Raw genomic sequence first — 17,607 nt, 5'->3', positions numbered from 1 at the left:
GTTCTTATCCTGCTGGATCTGTCTGCTGCCTTTGACACAGTCAACCACCAGATCCTCCTGTCAATCCTAAAGATGAAGGGCATCTTGGGAACTGCACTCCAATGGTTCAAGTCTTACCTCTCAGGTAGGTCCTTTAGGGTGTTGTGGAGGGGTGAGGTGTCTAAGACCCAACATCTAGTTACTGGAGTGTCTCAGGGCTCAGTTCTATATATTAGAATAATTGATCAAGTGTTTACAGTATGATCAGATGATTTGGGTATATATTTCACATTTATTAATAAATTGACATTTATCAATTTTTACAACAAATAACATGTTTTATAGAATGATACATTTCATTGAAAGGTAATTTTGATAGTAATAATAAAAATGATTTATGTGACAGTACAATAAGAACTGAAATATAGTTTGAGAAAAGCACAGATACACACCGTCACTCATCGTGACACACAAGCACACACTGATCTTTCTGTGTGTATGAGGATTCATTACACACATTTATTCTGACATGTTATTTTGCTGTAGTATTAATGTAATGAAGAGACAATAAGAGACTCTATAACATCTCAGTGTTACTGATTTATCATGCAGCTCAAAGCATTATGGGTAGAATCTCTCTACAGTCTATTTCTCATTCATCAACACAGTTTCACTGATGATCCAGGATAAACCCCAAACCCAGGATAGAGTGTGTGAGTGAATGTGGTCTGGACTGTGTGTATGAGGCCCAGTGTGTCAGAGACGCTGTAGAAGGACAGAGTTCCTGCACTGTAATCCACATATACTCCTATTCTACCGTTATCCACACACACTCCTGTTCTGCTGTGATCCACACACACTCCTGTTCTGCTGTGATCCACACGCACTTCTGTTCTACTTAGAGGCACACACAATCCTGTTCTACTGTGATCCACACACACTTCTGTTCTACTGCTGATGGGCTTTACAGGGAGTTCAGTCTCTATATTATTGTGTCTGAATGAGTAACTGGAGGAAGAGCAGAGCAAACTCCAGGACTGATCATTAGATCCAAATAAACACTCTTTACCCCGTCCCTTCCTCCTGATTCTCTTATAAGACACTGATATACACACATCACCACTCCACTCAATCTCCCAGTAACAGCGTCCACCCACACTCTCTCTACACAACACCTGAGGATATACATCAAAACTGTCTGGATGATCAGGGTACGGCTGGACTGTGAGAATGTAAGTAATCGCTCTGTTATTCTCAGACAGACAGAGGAGTTTATTCACTGTGTTCGGATCCAGAGTGAATTGATGATAATCTGATGGAGAGAAAACACATCAGTGAGTGTGTGTTTGTGTGTGGGTGTGTGTGTTTGTGAGTGTGTGAGCGAGAGAGTAAGTTTGTGTTAGTGTGTGTGTGTGTGTGTGTATGTGTGAGTGTGTGTGTGTATGTGTGTGTGTGAGAGAGAGCGACTGTGTGTGTGTGTGTGTGTGAGAGAGTGTGTGTGTGTGAGTGAGTGAATGTGTGAGTGTGTGTGTGAGAGAGAGAGAGAGAGAGAGAGAGAGAGAGAGATGTAACAGGGACAGAAAGTGTACTGAAAACGTATGTATTGTGTATTATAATTCACACAAAATTGTTTTTCATATATATCTGGTATACTTGCCTGAGAAATGAGTGTTCCCCTTCAGGGACTACCGCTGCGTGTAATCGCAGTGGGAACGCCCCCCAGCGTAGCGCGTCTGAAGCATGAATGAAATCAGTCAATGGAGCGTCACAGCGAGTGACGTCACCGACCAGGAAGCTATAAATATCCCCTGAATACACAAGCCACCAGCTTCTGTTACTTCAGCAGCGCTCTGTGTGTGTCTGATATCTTTCGATTGTGTTTGTCTGATTTTGTCAGGAGTTTTCACTATATATATATATATATAAAAAAAAACCAAAATGAGCGAGCAGTATAGAAAGTGTGTTCCCCCCTGTACACGTTACATCACGGGTGGGGATTCTCACGAGTTATGTGTAGCTTGTTTGGGAGTTCAGCATGCTCAGTCGGCTCTCGAGGGAGTCGATTGTGAGCATTGCGAGCGCTTTCCTTTGAGAACTCTGCGCTCGCGGCGATCGCTCTTTGAGGAGAGTGGTTTGCTGCGAGCTCCCCAGGGCTCGGGTCCCGCTTCTGTTGAGGCAGAGCGGCGGCGCTTGACTTGGGGTTCGCAGATGGATCTCACTGGCGACGCTGAGACGGGCCCCGCCCTATCTCAGCTTTCTCCGGCGGGATCCAGTGCCTCTCACCCAGCTCTGGAAGCACGCGCTGCGGCGGTTACTTCCGCCCGGGTGGAGGCACATGATGATGTGGAACTTAGATTATCCAGTTCTGAGGATCTGGATGTCGAAAGTTTGGCATCAGAGGAAACTAGCTCACTTCATTATACTGCTGAAGAAGGTTTAATGGATGTGTTATCTCGGACTGTTGAAAAACTCAGTATTGAATGGCCAACTGATAAACAGGAATCTAGAAATAAAAGCAAACTAGATGATAGATTTCTCTCTGCACGTCCTCAGCCTTCTCGCCGGTGCTTACCGTTCTTCCCAGACCTTCATGCTGAGGTTTCAAAGACCTGGGTTAGACCGGTTTCGAGCAGAATATATACCAATCAATCCAATGCTTATGGTAATATTTTTGGTGCAAAGTCTGCTAGATATGTGATGATGCCGAAGGCGGAGGAGACGCTCGGGAGCTATCTCTCTCCTGCCTCGGCATCTTCGCTTAAAGCACCGGCTCTTCCTTCTAGACCACTGAAAAATACTTCTGTGCTGGTGGGGAAGGCTTACTCGGCGGCTGGGCAGGCGGCTGCATGTTTGCATACAATGGCCATTATGCAGGCTTATCAGGCTGACCTGCTCAAAGATGTGTGTGAGGGGGGAGAAATTTCGGCAGATATGATTAATGAGCTCAGGCAGACTGCTGATCTCACTCTCCGGGCCACCTGGGAAACAGCTAAATCTGTTGGCCGGTCTATGGCAGCCATGGTGGCCACAGAAAGGCATTTATGGTTGAGTCAAACCTCTATGAAAGAAAAAGATAAATCTCTCCTATTAAATGCTCCCGTTTCGCCTGCGGGCCTCTTCGGTGACGCTCTTCACTCTGTCACTGAGAGGTTCCAGGAAGAGAAAAAACAGGCGGCTGCTTTTCATAAGTTTATCCCTCTCAAAGTGCGCGTCACTGGGGCTGCTGAGCGAGGGCGGTCCCAGCCGTCGAGTTCGTCTTCTAAAAGAGCACAGCAGAAGCGGAGTGTCGCGTCTCGTGCCCCCCCGCAGACAAACTGGAGGGACGAGGCGGGGCGCTCTCCGGCGCGGCCTTCCCGGGGCAGGACTGATCTGAGGACAGTCATTGTCGCCAGGAAGGCCGCGTCGAAAAAGTCCTGACGGGCTGAACGTCAGGACTCTGAGGGTGGTCCCCATCGGGAAAGACTTGAGTTCGCCGCTCAAAGACACGGCGCCCTGTCTTTCTCGATGCCCTCAGGGGTCTGTTTTACTAACCCTGCCTATACAGGGCGTAGAGAGACTCGGCGAGCGATTTCCCGAGGGACGCTCGCCCCCTCCGAGGAGGGTTGTGGAGTGCTCAGACCAGCTGTTTCCTGCCAGTATGTTACAGGGCGCTGTGTCTGTCACTTGGGATGTTCATCCAGAGGCCAGCCTCGAGAGGCTGGTTCCCTTAGTAGAGTTCCTGGCGGAATGGGAAATGCTTCCCAATGTTTCTCAGTGGGTCCTGAATATTATAAAGAACGGGTACGCTATTCAGTTCAGAACGCGTCCACCTCGGTTCAGAGGGGTTCTGCCCACGGTGGTGGGCCCCGAGCAGGCTCTGGTATTAGAACAGGAGGTAAAAACTCTGCTGCACAAAGGGGCTATAGAACGGGTTCCTCCGCCCAGCAGGGAGTTAGGATACTACAGCCGGTACTTCATCGTTCCGAAAAAAGATGGAGGGCTACGTCCCATTCTAGATCTGCGTCTCTTAAATCGCACTGTAGCGAAGCTCAAATTCAAGATGCTCACTCTCAAACAGATCGTGTCACAAATCAGATCCGAGGACTGGTTTGTCACGATAGACCTAAAGGACGCCTACTTCCATGTATCCATCCTCCCTCAACACAGGAAGTTCCTGAGGTTCGCTTTCGGGGGCGAAGCGTACCAATATCGGGTTCTTCCGTTTGGCCTAGAACTGTCACCCCGCACGTTCACGAAGTGTATGGATGCAGCTATAGCCCCGCTGAGGTTGCAGGGCATTCGTATTCTGAACTATATAGACGATTGGTTAATTCTAGCTCAATCAGAACAGCAGGCGGTTCGGCACCGAGATGTCGTTCTTGCTCACATCAAGAGGTTGGGGTTGAGGCTCAACGCCAAGAAGAGTGTTCTTTCTCCATTACAGAGAACCACTTTTCTCAGTGTAGTGTGGGATTCGACGACGATGCAGGCACAGTTGTCACCTGCTCGTGTTGCTTCGATTCTCGCCGCAGTAGATCAGGTCAAGCTAGGCCAGTCGTCCACTGTAAAACAGTTCCAGAGACTGTTAGGTCTCATGGCAGCTGCGTCCAACGTGATACCTTTTGGCCTCCTGCACATGAGACCGTTACAGTGGTGGCTCAGATCCAGGGGATTCTCCCCGAGGGGAAATCCGTTTCGCATGATCATGAGTTCGCGACGATGTCTTCGCGCCCTGGTTATGTGTAAAGATCCTCGGTTTCTGTCCCAAGGCCCGGTGTTGGGAGCTCCTTGTCGTCGCGTTATGCTAACGACAGATGCCTCTCTCACGGGGTGGGGGGCGATCATGAGTGGTCGCCCAGCTCGGGGTCTGTGGGGGGACCATCACCGTCTATGGCACATAAATTGTCTAGAGATGTTGGCAGTGTTTCAGGCTCTGAAACACTTCCTCCCAGACCTAAGGGGCCACCATGTTCTTGTTCGAACAGACAACACATCGGTGGTCTCTTATATCAACCATCAGGGGGGTCTGCGTTCTCGCCCACTTTACAAACTGGCACGTCAGATTCTCCTATGGTCCCAGGGGAGAATTCTTTCTTTGAGAGCTATTTATCTCCCAGGGTACTTAAATCCGGGGGCAGACATCCTGTCGAGGCAGGGGCCAAGGCCCGGGGAATGGAGTCTTCACCCCGAGGTGGTGGAGCTCCTATGGGAACATTTCGGTCGTGCCGAGGTAGATCTATTTGCTTCCAGAGAGACATCACATTGTCCACTGTGGTTCTCTCTCAGCCTGCCAGCCCCACTGGGGTTGGACGCGATGGTACATCCGTGGCCGAGGTCACGTCTGTACGCTTTTCCCCCGATCGCTCTGCTCCAGGGAGTTCTGGAGAGGGTTCGCCGGGACGGGCTCAGTCTTCTGCTAATAGCCCCGTTCTGTCCGGCCCGAGTATGGTTTGCGGACCTAGTGTCTCTCCTCGACGGCTCTCCCCTAGAGATACCGATCAGGAGAGATCTACTCTCTCAGGCGAGTGGGTCGATCTTTCACCCCCGCCCAGAACTATGGAGGCTGTGGGCTTGGCCTCTGAGGGGGCCCAGCTCATAGATTCTGGTCTCTCGACTGAGGTCGTTGAGACCATCCTCCAATCCAGAGCTCCCGCCACAAGGAAGTTATATGCCGCGAGGTGGAAACTTTTCACCTCTTGGTGTGGAGAGCGCCAGCAGGACCCAGTTAACTGCCCGGTTGGTACAGGGCTGGATTTCCTGCAGGACCGGATCTCCACAGGGTTATCTCACTCCACACTGAAGGTGTATGTGGCGGCCTTAGCTGCTTACCACGACCCTTCGAGTGGAGGTTCTCTCGGGAGACACCCACTTGTATCTCGCTTCCTTCGTGGCGCCTTGAGGCTGAGGCCTGCAGTTCGCACGAGGGTACCAGCTTGGGATCTGGCCATCGTCTTGGAAGGTCTCTCCCTAGCTCCTTTCGAGCCCATCGAGGAAGTATCGGAAAAGTTCCTTACACTAAAGACTATCCTTCTTCTTGCTATCTCGTCTCTAAAAAGAATTGGAGATATTCAAGCACTTTCGGTGGCTCCCTCGTGCCTGGAATTTGCTCCTGGTATGGTAAAAGCTTTTCTCTGTCCGAGACCAGGGTATGTTCCTAAGGTACCAACCACTTCGGTTAGACCTATAGTTCAGCAGGCTTTCTGTCCTCCGCCTTTTTTGACGTCAGACCAGGAGAAACTTAATTTGCTGTGTCCTGTTAGGGCTTTAGATGCGTATGTCCACAGAGCTGCCCTGTGGAGGAAATCAGAACAATTGTTTGTCTGTTTTGGGTCACCTAAGAAAGGGTGTCCAGCATCTAAGCAAAGGATGAGCAAGTGGGTGGTCGAGGCCATCTCGCTTGCTTACGGTTCGGCCCATCAGCCTTCACCTTTGGCTGTAAGGGCTCATTCCACCCGGAGTATGGCTGCTTCTACAGCTCTTCTTTCAGGAGCTTCTCTTCAGGACGTTTGTGATGCGGCAGGCTGGTCCTCACCGCACACTTTCGTCAGATTTTATTCCCTTGACTCCACTCTCGGGGCTCAGGTTCTCTCGTCGGCTTGTGTCTCCTTATGACACACGACGGGGATTTGGTCGTATGGGGATGTGGGTATTGCGTTCCCACTGCGATTACACGCAGCGGTAGTCCCTGAAGGGGAACGTCCCGGGTTACGTATGTAACCCTAGTTCCCCGAAGGGACGGACGCTGCGTGTCCTGCCATACTCTCGGCATCCCCTTGGATCGCTTGCTTCAGTAACATTAGAAGCTGGTGGCTTGTGTATTCAGGGGATATTTATAGCTTCCTGGTCGGTGACGTCACTCGCTGTGACGCTCCATTGACTGATTTCATTCATGCTTCAGACGCGCTACGCTGGGGGGCGTTCCCACTGCTATTACACGCAGCGTCCGTCCCTTCGGGAAACTAGGGTTACATACGTAACCCGGGACGTTTTCCCCTTTAATTGCTGTGATGTCATCATGAGCCTACACAATTTTCTGTTTTGTCTCCTCCTCTTCCTCTTGGCATTGTTAATGCACTGAAGAGGTGAGTTATTTATCTTTTATAAATCTTAATTAATCTTTATTTTAATTGTTTCTTTTGAGTCAATATCTTTACTGCAATTTATGTGTATTAAGTTATTGTACTTATCTGTGTGGTTATTTTTATCATTTTACCCTATTTAAGTTATATTTTTGACTTTGGCCTATATGTGGAGAGAGGAAAGCACATGGTGATTGAATGTACATCTCATTTGTTTTAGAGAGCAATTTATGGGCGATTTACTCAGACTGCTGTCTTATGTTTTGTATATCAGGTATGTTTTCTCTGTATTCTTCCTCTTGGCATTGTTAATGCACTGAAGAGAGAGCAATTTATGGGCGGTTTACTCAGACTGCTGTCTTATGTTTTGTATATCAGTAAATCCAGTGAAACCGCCGCCTGTTGTCCCTTGTCTGTCTTCACAACGCTTTACAACGCAGACAAGTGTAGTCATAACTGGTGTCGCGAGCCACCGGTTACAGAGAGAGAGACTGTGTGTGTGTGTGTGTGTGTGTGTGTGTGTGTGTGTGTGTGTGTGTGTGTGTGTGTGTGTGTGTGTGTGTGTGTGTGTGTGTGTGTGTGTGTGTGTGTGTGTGTGTGAGAGAGTTAGTGAATGTGTGAGTGAGTGTGTGTGTAGACGTACATTTTCGTACTCCTGCTGTAATCCTGATCTCTCCTCCATGATCCACACTACAAAACACACAGTGACAGTTCATCAGTAAACACACTCACACACAAACACTTTTAGACACACACATTTCAGAGTAAATTTTAGATGACACTTCGACTTAGTTTTAATTTGGAAAGCATTGAGATTCGTCTATCTAATAAGCGTTCATATTATTTTTATATGTTTGTGGACTTGCTTGTTCGCGTGACAATTGTGGCGTTTAGGGCAGCATTACGTCAGTCTCCTGCACGCGAGAGGAGAGAGGAGCAGAAAATGGGTAATGTCCGTTCAAGCTCAAGCTTGTTTATACTCGACAGCGCGTCCGTTCGCTTTCTGTCGTCTCTGCCACTCAACGCTGTTTGCGTAATAGTATATCACCCCTTGCAAGGCTACAGAGTCCTCCGATTTGCTAGAATACGTCATGGTAACCTTCCTCTGATTGGGTAAGAAAAATATTCCTTCATCGGCAATTTTTCCATTGGTTGTTGCTCGTGAATCTGCCAAACAACATCAATTTCATTGGCCTTTGACGTAGTGGTATTGCGCAACAAGGAAGTGTGTATACAAGCCGGGTAAGTTTGTTATCACTGTTTTCAGCGGAATCTGAGGAAGACGGCAAAAAAGACCGCACCTCTCTATCATTAATAGTTTTTAAGATAATTACACATTTGTAAAAGTATGCCATTTTGGGCGGTACCGCCCAATCCGTCCCCAGAGGGTTAATATTTCCCCTTACCTCAAGTAAAGTGGAACATGTTGGACTAGTTATGATTCCTTGGTTAATGTCAAGTTGTCATAACAAAGACATTTTTGTCTTGGTTAATGTCAAGTTGTCATAATCAAGACATTTTTGTCTTGGTTAATGTCAAGTTGTCATAACAAAGACATTTTTATCTTTGTTAATGTCAAGTTGTCATAACAAAGACATTTTAAACAATGTCAACTTTGCATTAAAAGTGTCATAATTTACCGAATGACACTTAATGACAACATAAACATGGCAACATAAACATTCATAAAGACTCCTTCATGTTCATGACAGGTGTTATGTCATGTTTATGACAGTGTCATGTCAGTCTTATGCACACCCCTTCAAATAAAGTGTTACCAAAATATCCAGAGGTGTTGACATTCTACTCTCCTCTCAGACCCCTTATATCTTTGGGAAGCTTTAACATGGCAAAATCTGTAAGTAATTAGTGGTCAATGTTGTTTTCTAAATGTTCTGTTACTTAAGAGGTTATTTTAACGCTTACAAGGAAAAAGTTGTTTGTGATCTAAGCCAAGCTAATGTTGCTAGCTTCTGTTTAGTATGTGGTTGCGCGATATCAATAGTCAATGTTAGCTCTGTTTTTTCTCACAACCCACTTCGTCAGATTGTACATACAGATTGTCAAGAGCGAAACTAGTAGCTTTGGTTTTTTCCTGTGTAACTTTGACTAAGGCTTGCTGAGTTCATGTTCTACTAAAACTATCCAAAGAGGAAAGATCTGTTATACTTTTACAGAATAGTGAAGATAGAAAACAAATTTACAACTTCTTCTACAGTAGCAGTGAATAAATGTTGGGATTATAGATATGGTGAACAGTATTTTGGACTGCCTGTGAATTTGTGTACTGAAACTGCAGTATATTCTGTAACCACATGGTGGCAAACTGACACAAACTGAATTATTTGAAGATGTAATCTTGCGATTCTTATATCTTGAATTCTGATCACTTCCAGCATTTAAACTCTCAGCAATGTGTCTTGGTTTGTTAGATAATGTATTTTTAATCATATTTGATTGTATGTTCACAGTTTTATAATCAAAAAGAGAGGTCTTCAGTAAAGGCACTGAGAAGAAAAACTATGTCCTGTCATTCCTGGAACCACCTACTCTTACTGTATGTTTAGCTCGCTGCATAGGCTGAGTAGCCATACACTCAACCGAGGACAGAAGAGACTTGATCCTCCCTTCGCCAGCAATACATTTTTCTATGACCCTCCAAAATGATTGTGAAAAAAGGCATGACCCTCTCCGATAATTTATTGATTACTTCTGTACTGGGTTGCGCTTGGCAAAGATGTTCAGATATCTCTATGCCTAGTAGACCTACATCAAACGTTCATTAAAACCGGTCCTGTACAGTGCGACATATATCCACGAAAAGACTGGTCTGTGCGATGAATAAATGCACCACTGTAGCACGCGTGCCATACAGTTTTGTAAACTCCGTTACTTGTGTTTGTTTTCAGACATGAAAACAGTCTTTTTATACTTGTGCTTATGCGATATCCTGCTTATTAAGAAATATGGTAGTATCGCTACAGCGCACATTCTATGAGCTGCAATTCTGGCGCCTCCAGCTTGGTTTATACTTGCCGTGTCCGCACGAGCGTGAAGGTGTGCAAGGGCCCATTTCACTTGGCGCGCACGGCAGATTTTGTAACTGCGTGCGCGGATCCGCATCCGAAGATGCACGACTTCGACACCCAGTTTGTGCGTCTAGTAGTTGCTTAAATTTACAAAATGAGCCTACAATAGCAGACATAAGCCCTTTTAATTATGGTTTTATGTTTTATAAAAAATGTTCTCAAAACTAAATGAAAATGTGTAGTGAAATTAGAAAATATGCAAGTTGTCGTTAATTAAGTTATATAGGCTATGTTCTCAAATTAATTTATTTTGTTCTAATGTAACAAGTAATAATATCAAGGTTTACTGCTTTACGCGATGTAGTGTGGTTTTGGTGAAGTGTACTAAAATAAACATTCACCTGTGTACCTTACTTCTCACCGCTGGTGGTTCCTGGAGGGGCTAGAGAGCAATTACTCGGGCTGCGTTTACACTTGGAATTAACATGTGATCACCGTGATCCGATCAAGCAGATCGGATCATTAGCCATTCGGGACATGGCGCGTTTACATTTGTTCACATTAAGTAGCCTGTGTATTTGGATAACCGATCGGATTTCTGTTTCCTGCATAGTATTTTAATTAGGTATGTGGCACGACACCAGATTAAGAGTAACGATGATACCAATTAAACAATGTACCAATTGCTTTCACTCACACACTTTACTTCTATGCAGTCTTAGAAGATCTTAGATCAAATTAAGTTTTTTGAACGAAGGAATCATTTCCAGAGTTGATCATACAAAAAATAACTGGGTTGATCAGGTTAAACAAGTCACATCATCGATCATCTGGGTTTAAGGTTTAGCGTGCAATGACTATATTGACAGAAATGGGAGATTGATAAACATGCTGAAACATTAAAACATTCAACATTTAAAACATTAAAAAAAATCCGATTCCAATTATTCCTCTGGCAAAGCAGCGTGCAGCTCTTCATTAAGATCTCATGACGGACTGTGATTGTACAGGCGATTGCCTCGTTCAGATAATGTTGCACTATTAAAATGAAAAATGACACGCATAGTAGGGGAGAATGGGGTAATGTGAGACATCGGGGGAATGTGAGACACCCCCTGTATCTAGTCAACGGTTTACCATCATGGTAAATTTTCTTGCTGTCAACTGAGCGTAGAGGCAAAGGCCCCTCAAGTTGGGACAGGGATGGCAGATTAATCGGTTTGCCTGCGCAAGGAGGTCTCTCCTCAGCGGAACCGGCCATGGGGCTGTTTCCAGTAGCTGTACCAGCACAGAGAACCATAACTGGGTCTTTCAGAGAGGTGCTATTAGTAGCACTGCACACTTGCTCTCCCTGATCCGTTCGATGACCTGTGGTAACATCGTGACCGGAGGAAATGCATACAGCGGGCGGCTCGGCCAATCGTGGGCAAGCACGATTGAGAAAAATATTCGGTAATGAGCGTTGTCTTCTGAGGCGAAGAGGTCGACCTCTGCCTCGCCGAAGATGCTCTATATTAGCTGAACCGTCTGTGGGTGAAGAGACCATTCCCCTGGGGGAACATTGTCTCTGGATAACATATCCGCATCCTGGTTCAGGATACCTAGCACGTGCGCCACCCTTAGGGAGCACAGGTTGTGCTGAGCCCATAAAATTAGGTTTTTGGCCATGGCGTGCAGGTTGCTTGACCTGAGAACACCCTGGCGATTTATATAGGACACCACTGCCATGTTGTCCATCCAGACCAGTACGGGAGAAAGGCTTTCAGCGATAGAGTGACTGCTCTTATCTCCAGACAGTTTATATGTAGGCGCTTCTTTAGGCTTGACTATAGGCCAGAGACGAGCCTGCCCTGTGTAAAGGGTCCCCCAACCTAGGTTGGAAGCATTTGTCGAGATCACTTTTCTCCTCGTAACCACACCCATACTCACTCCCTACTGATACCAGTCATCTGCTTTCCAGGGAGTCAGGGCTCTGATAAAAAGTAAGTGGATCACTTTACCCCCAGCTGGTTCACTTTACCCCCTTGATTTCCCTGGTCTGTCTCAGTTTACCCCGAAGCTGAGGTAAAGTGAGACACAAGACCACTTTTTAAAAAACAATCATATTTTCACTGCCCTTCGTCCTGAATACATTCTGATAATTTTTTACCCCAGAAATTGATCCAGTTAACTTTGAAAGTATTTTTATAAATATTATTTTTCATGCTAATAAACACCTAATTATTTGCAATATTTATAGACCTCCGTCTGCCCCATCTGATTCCACAAAGTGCATTTTGTCTACTATTAATTCATTAGGGAGGCATACAGAATTGATTATTCTTGGTGATTTTAATTGCAATTGGCTGAATCAATCCTCTGCTGGGGATAAAGATTTATTTAGTAGTATTAACCCGTTTAATCCCACCGGTCACAATTGTGACCGCATCTTTTTTCTTATTTCTGGAAGCTCTAAAAATGTTGTTATTGACTTTGGGCAAGAAATTCAACTTTTAAATGACAAAATAGATTGTCTTGATTAAAATCTATTAATGTCATGTGACTAGTGTGAAAGGTCACATGACCAGATCAGTTACTTCCTGCTTGCACATCTAGAAGAAGATGTCTTCCTCAGACTACTACAAAAAGTAGTATGTAAAACATATTAATTATCAGATAGAACTATCATATTTTGTACATATATTCTTTAAAGGGTCTACTACTGATATATTTTGAAAATTATACTCCTGCATATATATTTGTGCACTGTAAGACTTGTAAATTTGTTTACGGTCACAGTTGTGACCGGTAGTATAACACAGTGCTTCAATTGAAAACACAGGTATTGGCTGGTATTGGCAATCCTACACTGAACATATGCCACACCTGTGAGGGGGATGGATGATCTTGGCGAAGGAGAAGTGCTCACTAACACAGATTTAGACAGATTTGTGAACAATATTTGAGAGAAATCGGCCTTTTGTGTACATAGAAAAGGTCTTAGATCTTTGAGTTCAGCTCATGAAAAATGGGGGCAAAAACAAAAGTGTTGCGTTTATAATTTTGTTCAGTGTAGTTATCAGTATCCCAGAAACTTTCAATGTGTTGGACCTTCTAGACGTACGTGACCCTTTAAGGAACCCACTAGAGTCGACAGTCGGTCTTCCTCTTTGCTTGATTTGATATTGGTCTCTAATCCGGAAAGGATAGTTAAATCTGGTGTTTTATCAGATTGTTTTAGTGATCATTCTGTTATTTACTGTGTCTGGAAGATTAAACTGCCTCACTTTCCTCCGAAATATATTAAAATACGTCAAAGAAAAAAACCCAATGTTGATTGCTTTATACAGGACTTGACTTTTATTAATTGGGATGGGTTTCAGCTAATTCCTTATGTGGATGATGCATGGACTTTTTTACACTCTGAACTCATTAATGTAATTGATAAGCATTTTCCGTTTAGAACTATCAGAGTTAAAGGGAAGCATTTACCCTGGATCAGTTCTCATTTAATCAATCTTTTTAAGCAAAGGCATAAGGCATGGGCCAAATATCGCCTAACTAAATCTGCCTCCGACTGGGATTATTATAGATCTCTTAGGAATCAGTGCACACCCGAAATGCTAAATCCAGTTACTATAGAGACTGTTTTCTTAATGATTTAAAAAACCCTAGACAGTTCTGGGATCATTTGAATCAAGTTCTCAATAGGAATATTAAAACTCCTGCTAACCAATTGAAAATGAATAATGTTACAATTACTCATCCTAACCTTATTGCTAATGCTTTCAATCAGCATTTTACTACAATTGGTGATTCCAATCATGTTTATTGTCAAACCAATGATCATGTTTCGACCTCTTCTTTTGCATCTGGCTCATTTAAATTTAACAAAATTATGCCCATTGATGTTTATAATGCTATAGCTGATTTGAAGGAATATAGCAGTGCTGGTCCAGATGGGCTTGAGGCTAGGTATATTAAACTTGCTGCCCATGTACTGATGTTTCCACTTGCTGACCTATTTAATCTGTCCTTGAAAACTTATACTGTTCCCGCTACATGGAAATGTGCGAAAGTTACCCCTTTATATTAAAAACTGGTGATGCTTCTATTATGAATAATTACCGTCCCATTTCTATTATATGTTCCATTGCCAAATTATTTGAGAAAATTATTTTTAATCAATTATCAAAATTCATTATTCAGAATAATATCTCATCAGCATTTCAATCTGGCTTTAGGCCTAATTTTTCTACCACCACATCTTTATTAAAGTTCACCAATGATATTTTTTCTGCTTGTGATATGGGACAGCTAACTGGTGCAATTTTCATTGATCTTTCAAAAGCCTTTGATATGGTGGATCATTACATTCTTCTTGACAAGCTTTATGCAATAGGTCTGAATCAAAGTGCTTTATTATGGTTTAACTCTTATCTTCATGATAGAAGGCAGTGTGTTGCTTTTAAAGGTTCATTGTCTGATTATTTATTGGTTGATAAGGGTGTTCCTCAAGGTTCCACTCTAGGACCCCTTTTGTTCTCGATCTTTATCAATGATTTATCACACACCTGCTCCATGAGTAAGATTCACCTTTATGTAATCTATACTGCTGACTCTGATATTCACCAGATTCAGAATAGGTTACAAGATGACTTTATTATGATTCAAAAATGGCTTCACAGGAACAATCTAGTGTTGAATATGGACAAGTCCTGTTGTATGTTGTTTGGGACGAGGCATAGAAGTCCATGTGCACTTAACTTAAAACTGTATTTTGCTAATGGGCCTTCTATGGTGAAATCTGAAATATTTAAGTATCTTGGGTTGTGGATGGATTCCGAGCTTACTTTCAAACCTCACATTGATTATATCACAAAGAGAATATATGGTTGTCTCAGTACACTTTATAGATCTGTTAACTGCTTTACATTTGAAGTTAGGAAAAGGTTAATTTCCCAGTTGATATTGCCCATTATTGACTACGCTGATATTATCTACATGAACACTAGTGATGCTGCTCTTAAGCCACTAAATGTTGTTTTTAACTCTTTATGTAGATTTGTTCTGAGGTGTCCTTTTAAAACACATCATTGCGTAATGTATGCATCATTGAATTGGCTTCAGCTGGAATCAAGAAGAGACTTTCATTGGTTTATTTTTATTTTTAAATGTGCTTACTTCGAATGTCCTTCATATCTGAGAGAACTCTTGGTTCCACGTAGTTCTTTGTATCCTCTTAGAGATATGCAATCTCTTGTTTTTACCGTACCAGGAATCTTTTCAGCCACTGGTCGAAAATCTTTTCACTACAAAGCTACTAGTGATTGGAATAATCTTCCTCTTTTCTTGAGGTCCATCTTAACTTTTCGTAGATTCAAGCTAACTTTATTTCAATATCTAAACACTGTGTATGCATGCTACTGATGTTGGACTGAATAGGAATGCTTGCAATTTTCTTTTGTTTCATTGAATTGTCTAATTGATTTATCTCCTGTTGATTCAACCTCGGCTCTTCTTATGTGGCATCTTTTTGTTTACTGAATTTCCTGCACTATGGTTCCATTTGTATAATGAGTAATTGTGATGTGCTTTTGAGATAGTTATGTCAGAGCTATGCTGTGTCTTAGTTTTATGGTAATGGGGTGAGCTGCTTAGTACCTCAATGTTGTTGTTTTTTTTTTTGGTGTTGTTTTATGTCTATATGTATTGGACCCTCTTGAAAATGAGATGTTGCATCTCAAGGGGCTATCCATTAATAAAAAAAAATTTGAAAAAAAATTGAAATTAATTTCCATTGCTAGGAGACATCCTGAATTAATGGGAAATGTGTACATTTTACTGATATATAATTTTAGCTCGCTTAGAGGAGAGCAAATGTAAAAAAATGTCTCACTTTACCCCACTCTCCCCTATCATGTAAGTCTAAATAAACAGTTTTAAAGATTGACGTTTATTGTAAGGTTCAAATAAGTTTAATTTCTTGTCTAATCTGCATCTGGCCATTATTTTCTGACAGCCACGTGGGGAGACTGGGCGGGGATTTATATGACGTCCACTGGTGAATGCAGACACACACGATGACTGGATTGCGTTTACATTACACTGAGATCCGATCACAATGCGTCCTCGACTACCTCCGAACCTGGACACGCTGATCGGATAACATTCCCATCAGAAGCGCGTTTACACTTGTCTTTTCAATGTGTATGTGGACAACATACGGATACAGGTCGCATGTTAATGCCAAGTGTAAAGGCAGCTTCAGTCGCCTCCTGTCGTTTCAAAGAATAGTACAACGGCGCGAGCACATCAAGTATAAACGCCTCATCTGTTTGGGGAGGTGCGCGCAGAGCAGTCCCGGCGCCATGGGCGGGCATTGGGGGACCTGGCCAAGGGGGTAATCCATCACCTGGAAACTGAAGCCTCACGGGGGCCAAACATTGTAGCAGAACTTCACCTGCTATTAACATTCCATTGACTCCCATTCATTTTGGCATCACTTTGACAGCGAATAACTTTACATCTGGGGCGTTCAAAGACTTAATTTGTCCATTATTTATTTCTAAAGAAACACGACAATGTATAAAAGGCTCCATTACTTTGTATCTTACGTTATGGCCCCGTAGAAGCCGTTTTTGTAAAAATAGGCTAACGATTGCGTCATAACCACGCGACTTTCTGACGCACTTTAGAGAAATTACCGTATAGACAGGAGGAGAATCTCGCAGGCAATCTTTTACTGTCTATGAAGCAATCTGGGGCACATAGAGGCATAAAGTCAAGGGAGAAGCCCATAGATAGAGAGTCCATAAAAGCCACAGGACAAAATATTTCAACAACGTGTTTGAAGAATTAGGTGATTCAGATTTGTCTTGGCAAAGCTACTAGAAGATTTACAACTGTCAGACTGTCGTCACGCTCAGTTTGAGCCTGCGCGGTTGCTCAGCCATCAGACAGGAAGTGCAATAATCGGGCTTCAGTTTTCTCGTTTGAAATCAATGGAGTCGCTGTGTCCATTAGTTTTACTGTCTATGGACCTGGCTATGGAAGGCCAAGAGCGCCAAAAACACGTGAATTTTAACGCGTATTTCAAGCGTCAAATACACGTCAAATACGCGTGACATAATCAATGTGTATATCACGCGTGACATAATCAGCGCATATTTCATGCGTGAAATACGCGTTAAAAATCAGTTTGAATGGGTCGTGTCATTGGCTGCTGAAGACTTGGGTCTAACCATTTCTGTGAGCTTAGAGGGGTGTACCTTTCATAGACTAGGCTACCACCAGTTTACATGCAATAGATCAGCTTATTCAGCCTATTTATTTAGACCTTTTTTGTATAACCTATAGAAATAATATATTTAAATTGCAGTTTTATGAAAATTTTGATAAAAAATAAAATTGCCTTGTTTTTCTCCTCTCATGCCTTTTTGTAAATAAACACATTAGTGGACATTCTAGCTTTAATATCAAAGCATTAACATTTGTGTGAGGAAATCAGTTACAGTGGAGGTAACCAATCAATGCAGGTTTAAGATACAGACCACTGTAAT

At 43.3% G+C, this 17,607-nt stretch overlaps 1 protein-coding gene and 1 long non-coding RNA gene across 2 annotated transcripts in view; both read right to left on the bottom strand.

Moving 5' to 3' along the window:
• Positions 1–251: 251 nt before the first annotated feature.
• LOC143718418 (uncharacterized) overlaps positions 252–17,607 on the bottom strand; it is a 227,329-nt gene continuing 209,973 nt past the window's right edge. The window contains exon 2 of the long non-coding RNA XR_013196384.1: positions 252–396. This is a non-coding gene — a long non-coding RNA (uncharacterized LOC143718418). The remainder of the gene's footprint in view (positions 397–17,607) is intronic.
• Positions 252–17,607, bottom strand: part of LOC143718286 (NLR family CARD domain-containing protein 3-like) — an 82,844-nt gene continuing 65,488 nt past the window's right edge. The window contains exons 6-7 of the mRNA XM_077209320.1: positions 7,681–7,727; positions 252–1,291 (exon numbers count right to left, since the gene is read on the bottom strand). Coding sequence (XP_077065435.1) covers positions 639–1,291; positions 7,681–7,727 — 700 coding nt within the window. The 3' untranslated portion in view covers positions 252–638. The remainder of the gene's footprint in view (positions 1,292–7,680; positions 7,728–17,607) is intronic.

Source organism: Siphateles boraxobius, unplaced genomic scaffold (assembly GCF_051911475.1).
Source record: "Siphateles boraxobius isolate OS27281-9 unplaced genomic scaffold, OSU_SipBor_1 61, whole genome shotgun sequence".
Lineage (NCBI taxonomy): Eukaryota > Metazoa > Chordata > Actinopteri > Cypriniformes > Leuciscidae > Siphateles > Siphateles boraxobius.
The sequence above is the reverse complement of the archived record's forward strand: the minus strand, read 5'-3'. Positions and strand labels throughout refer to the sequence as shown.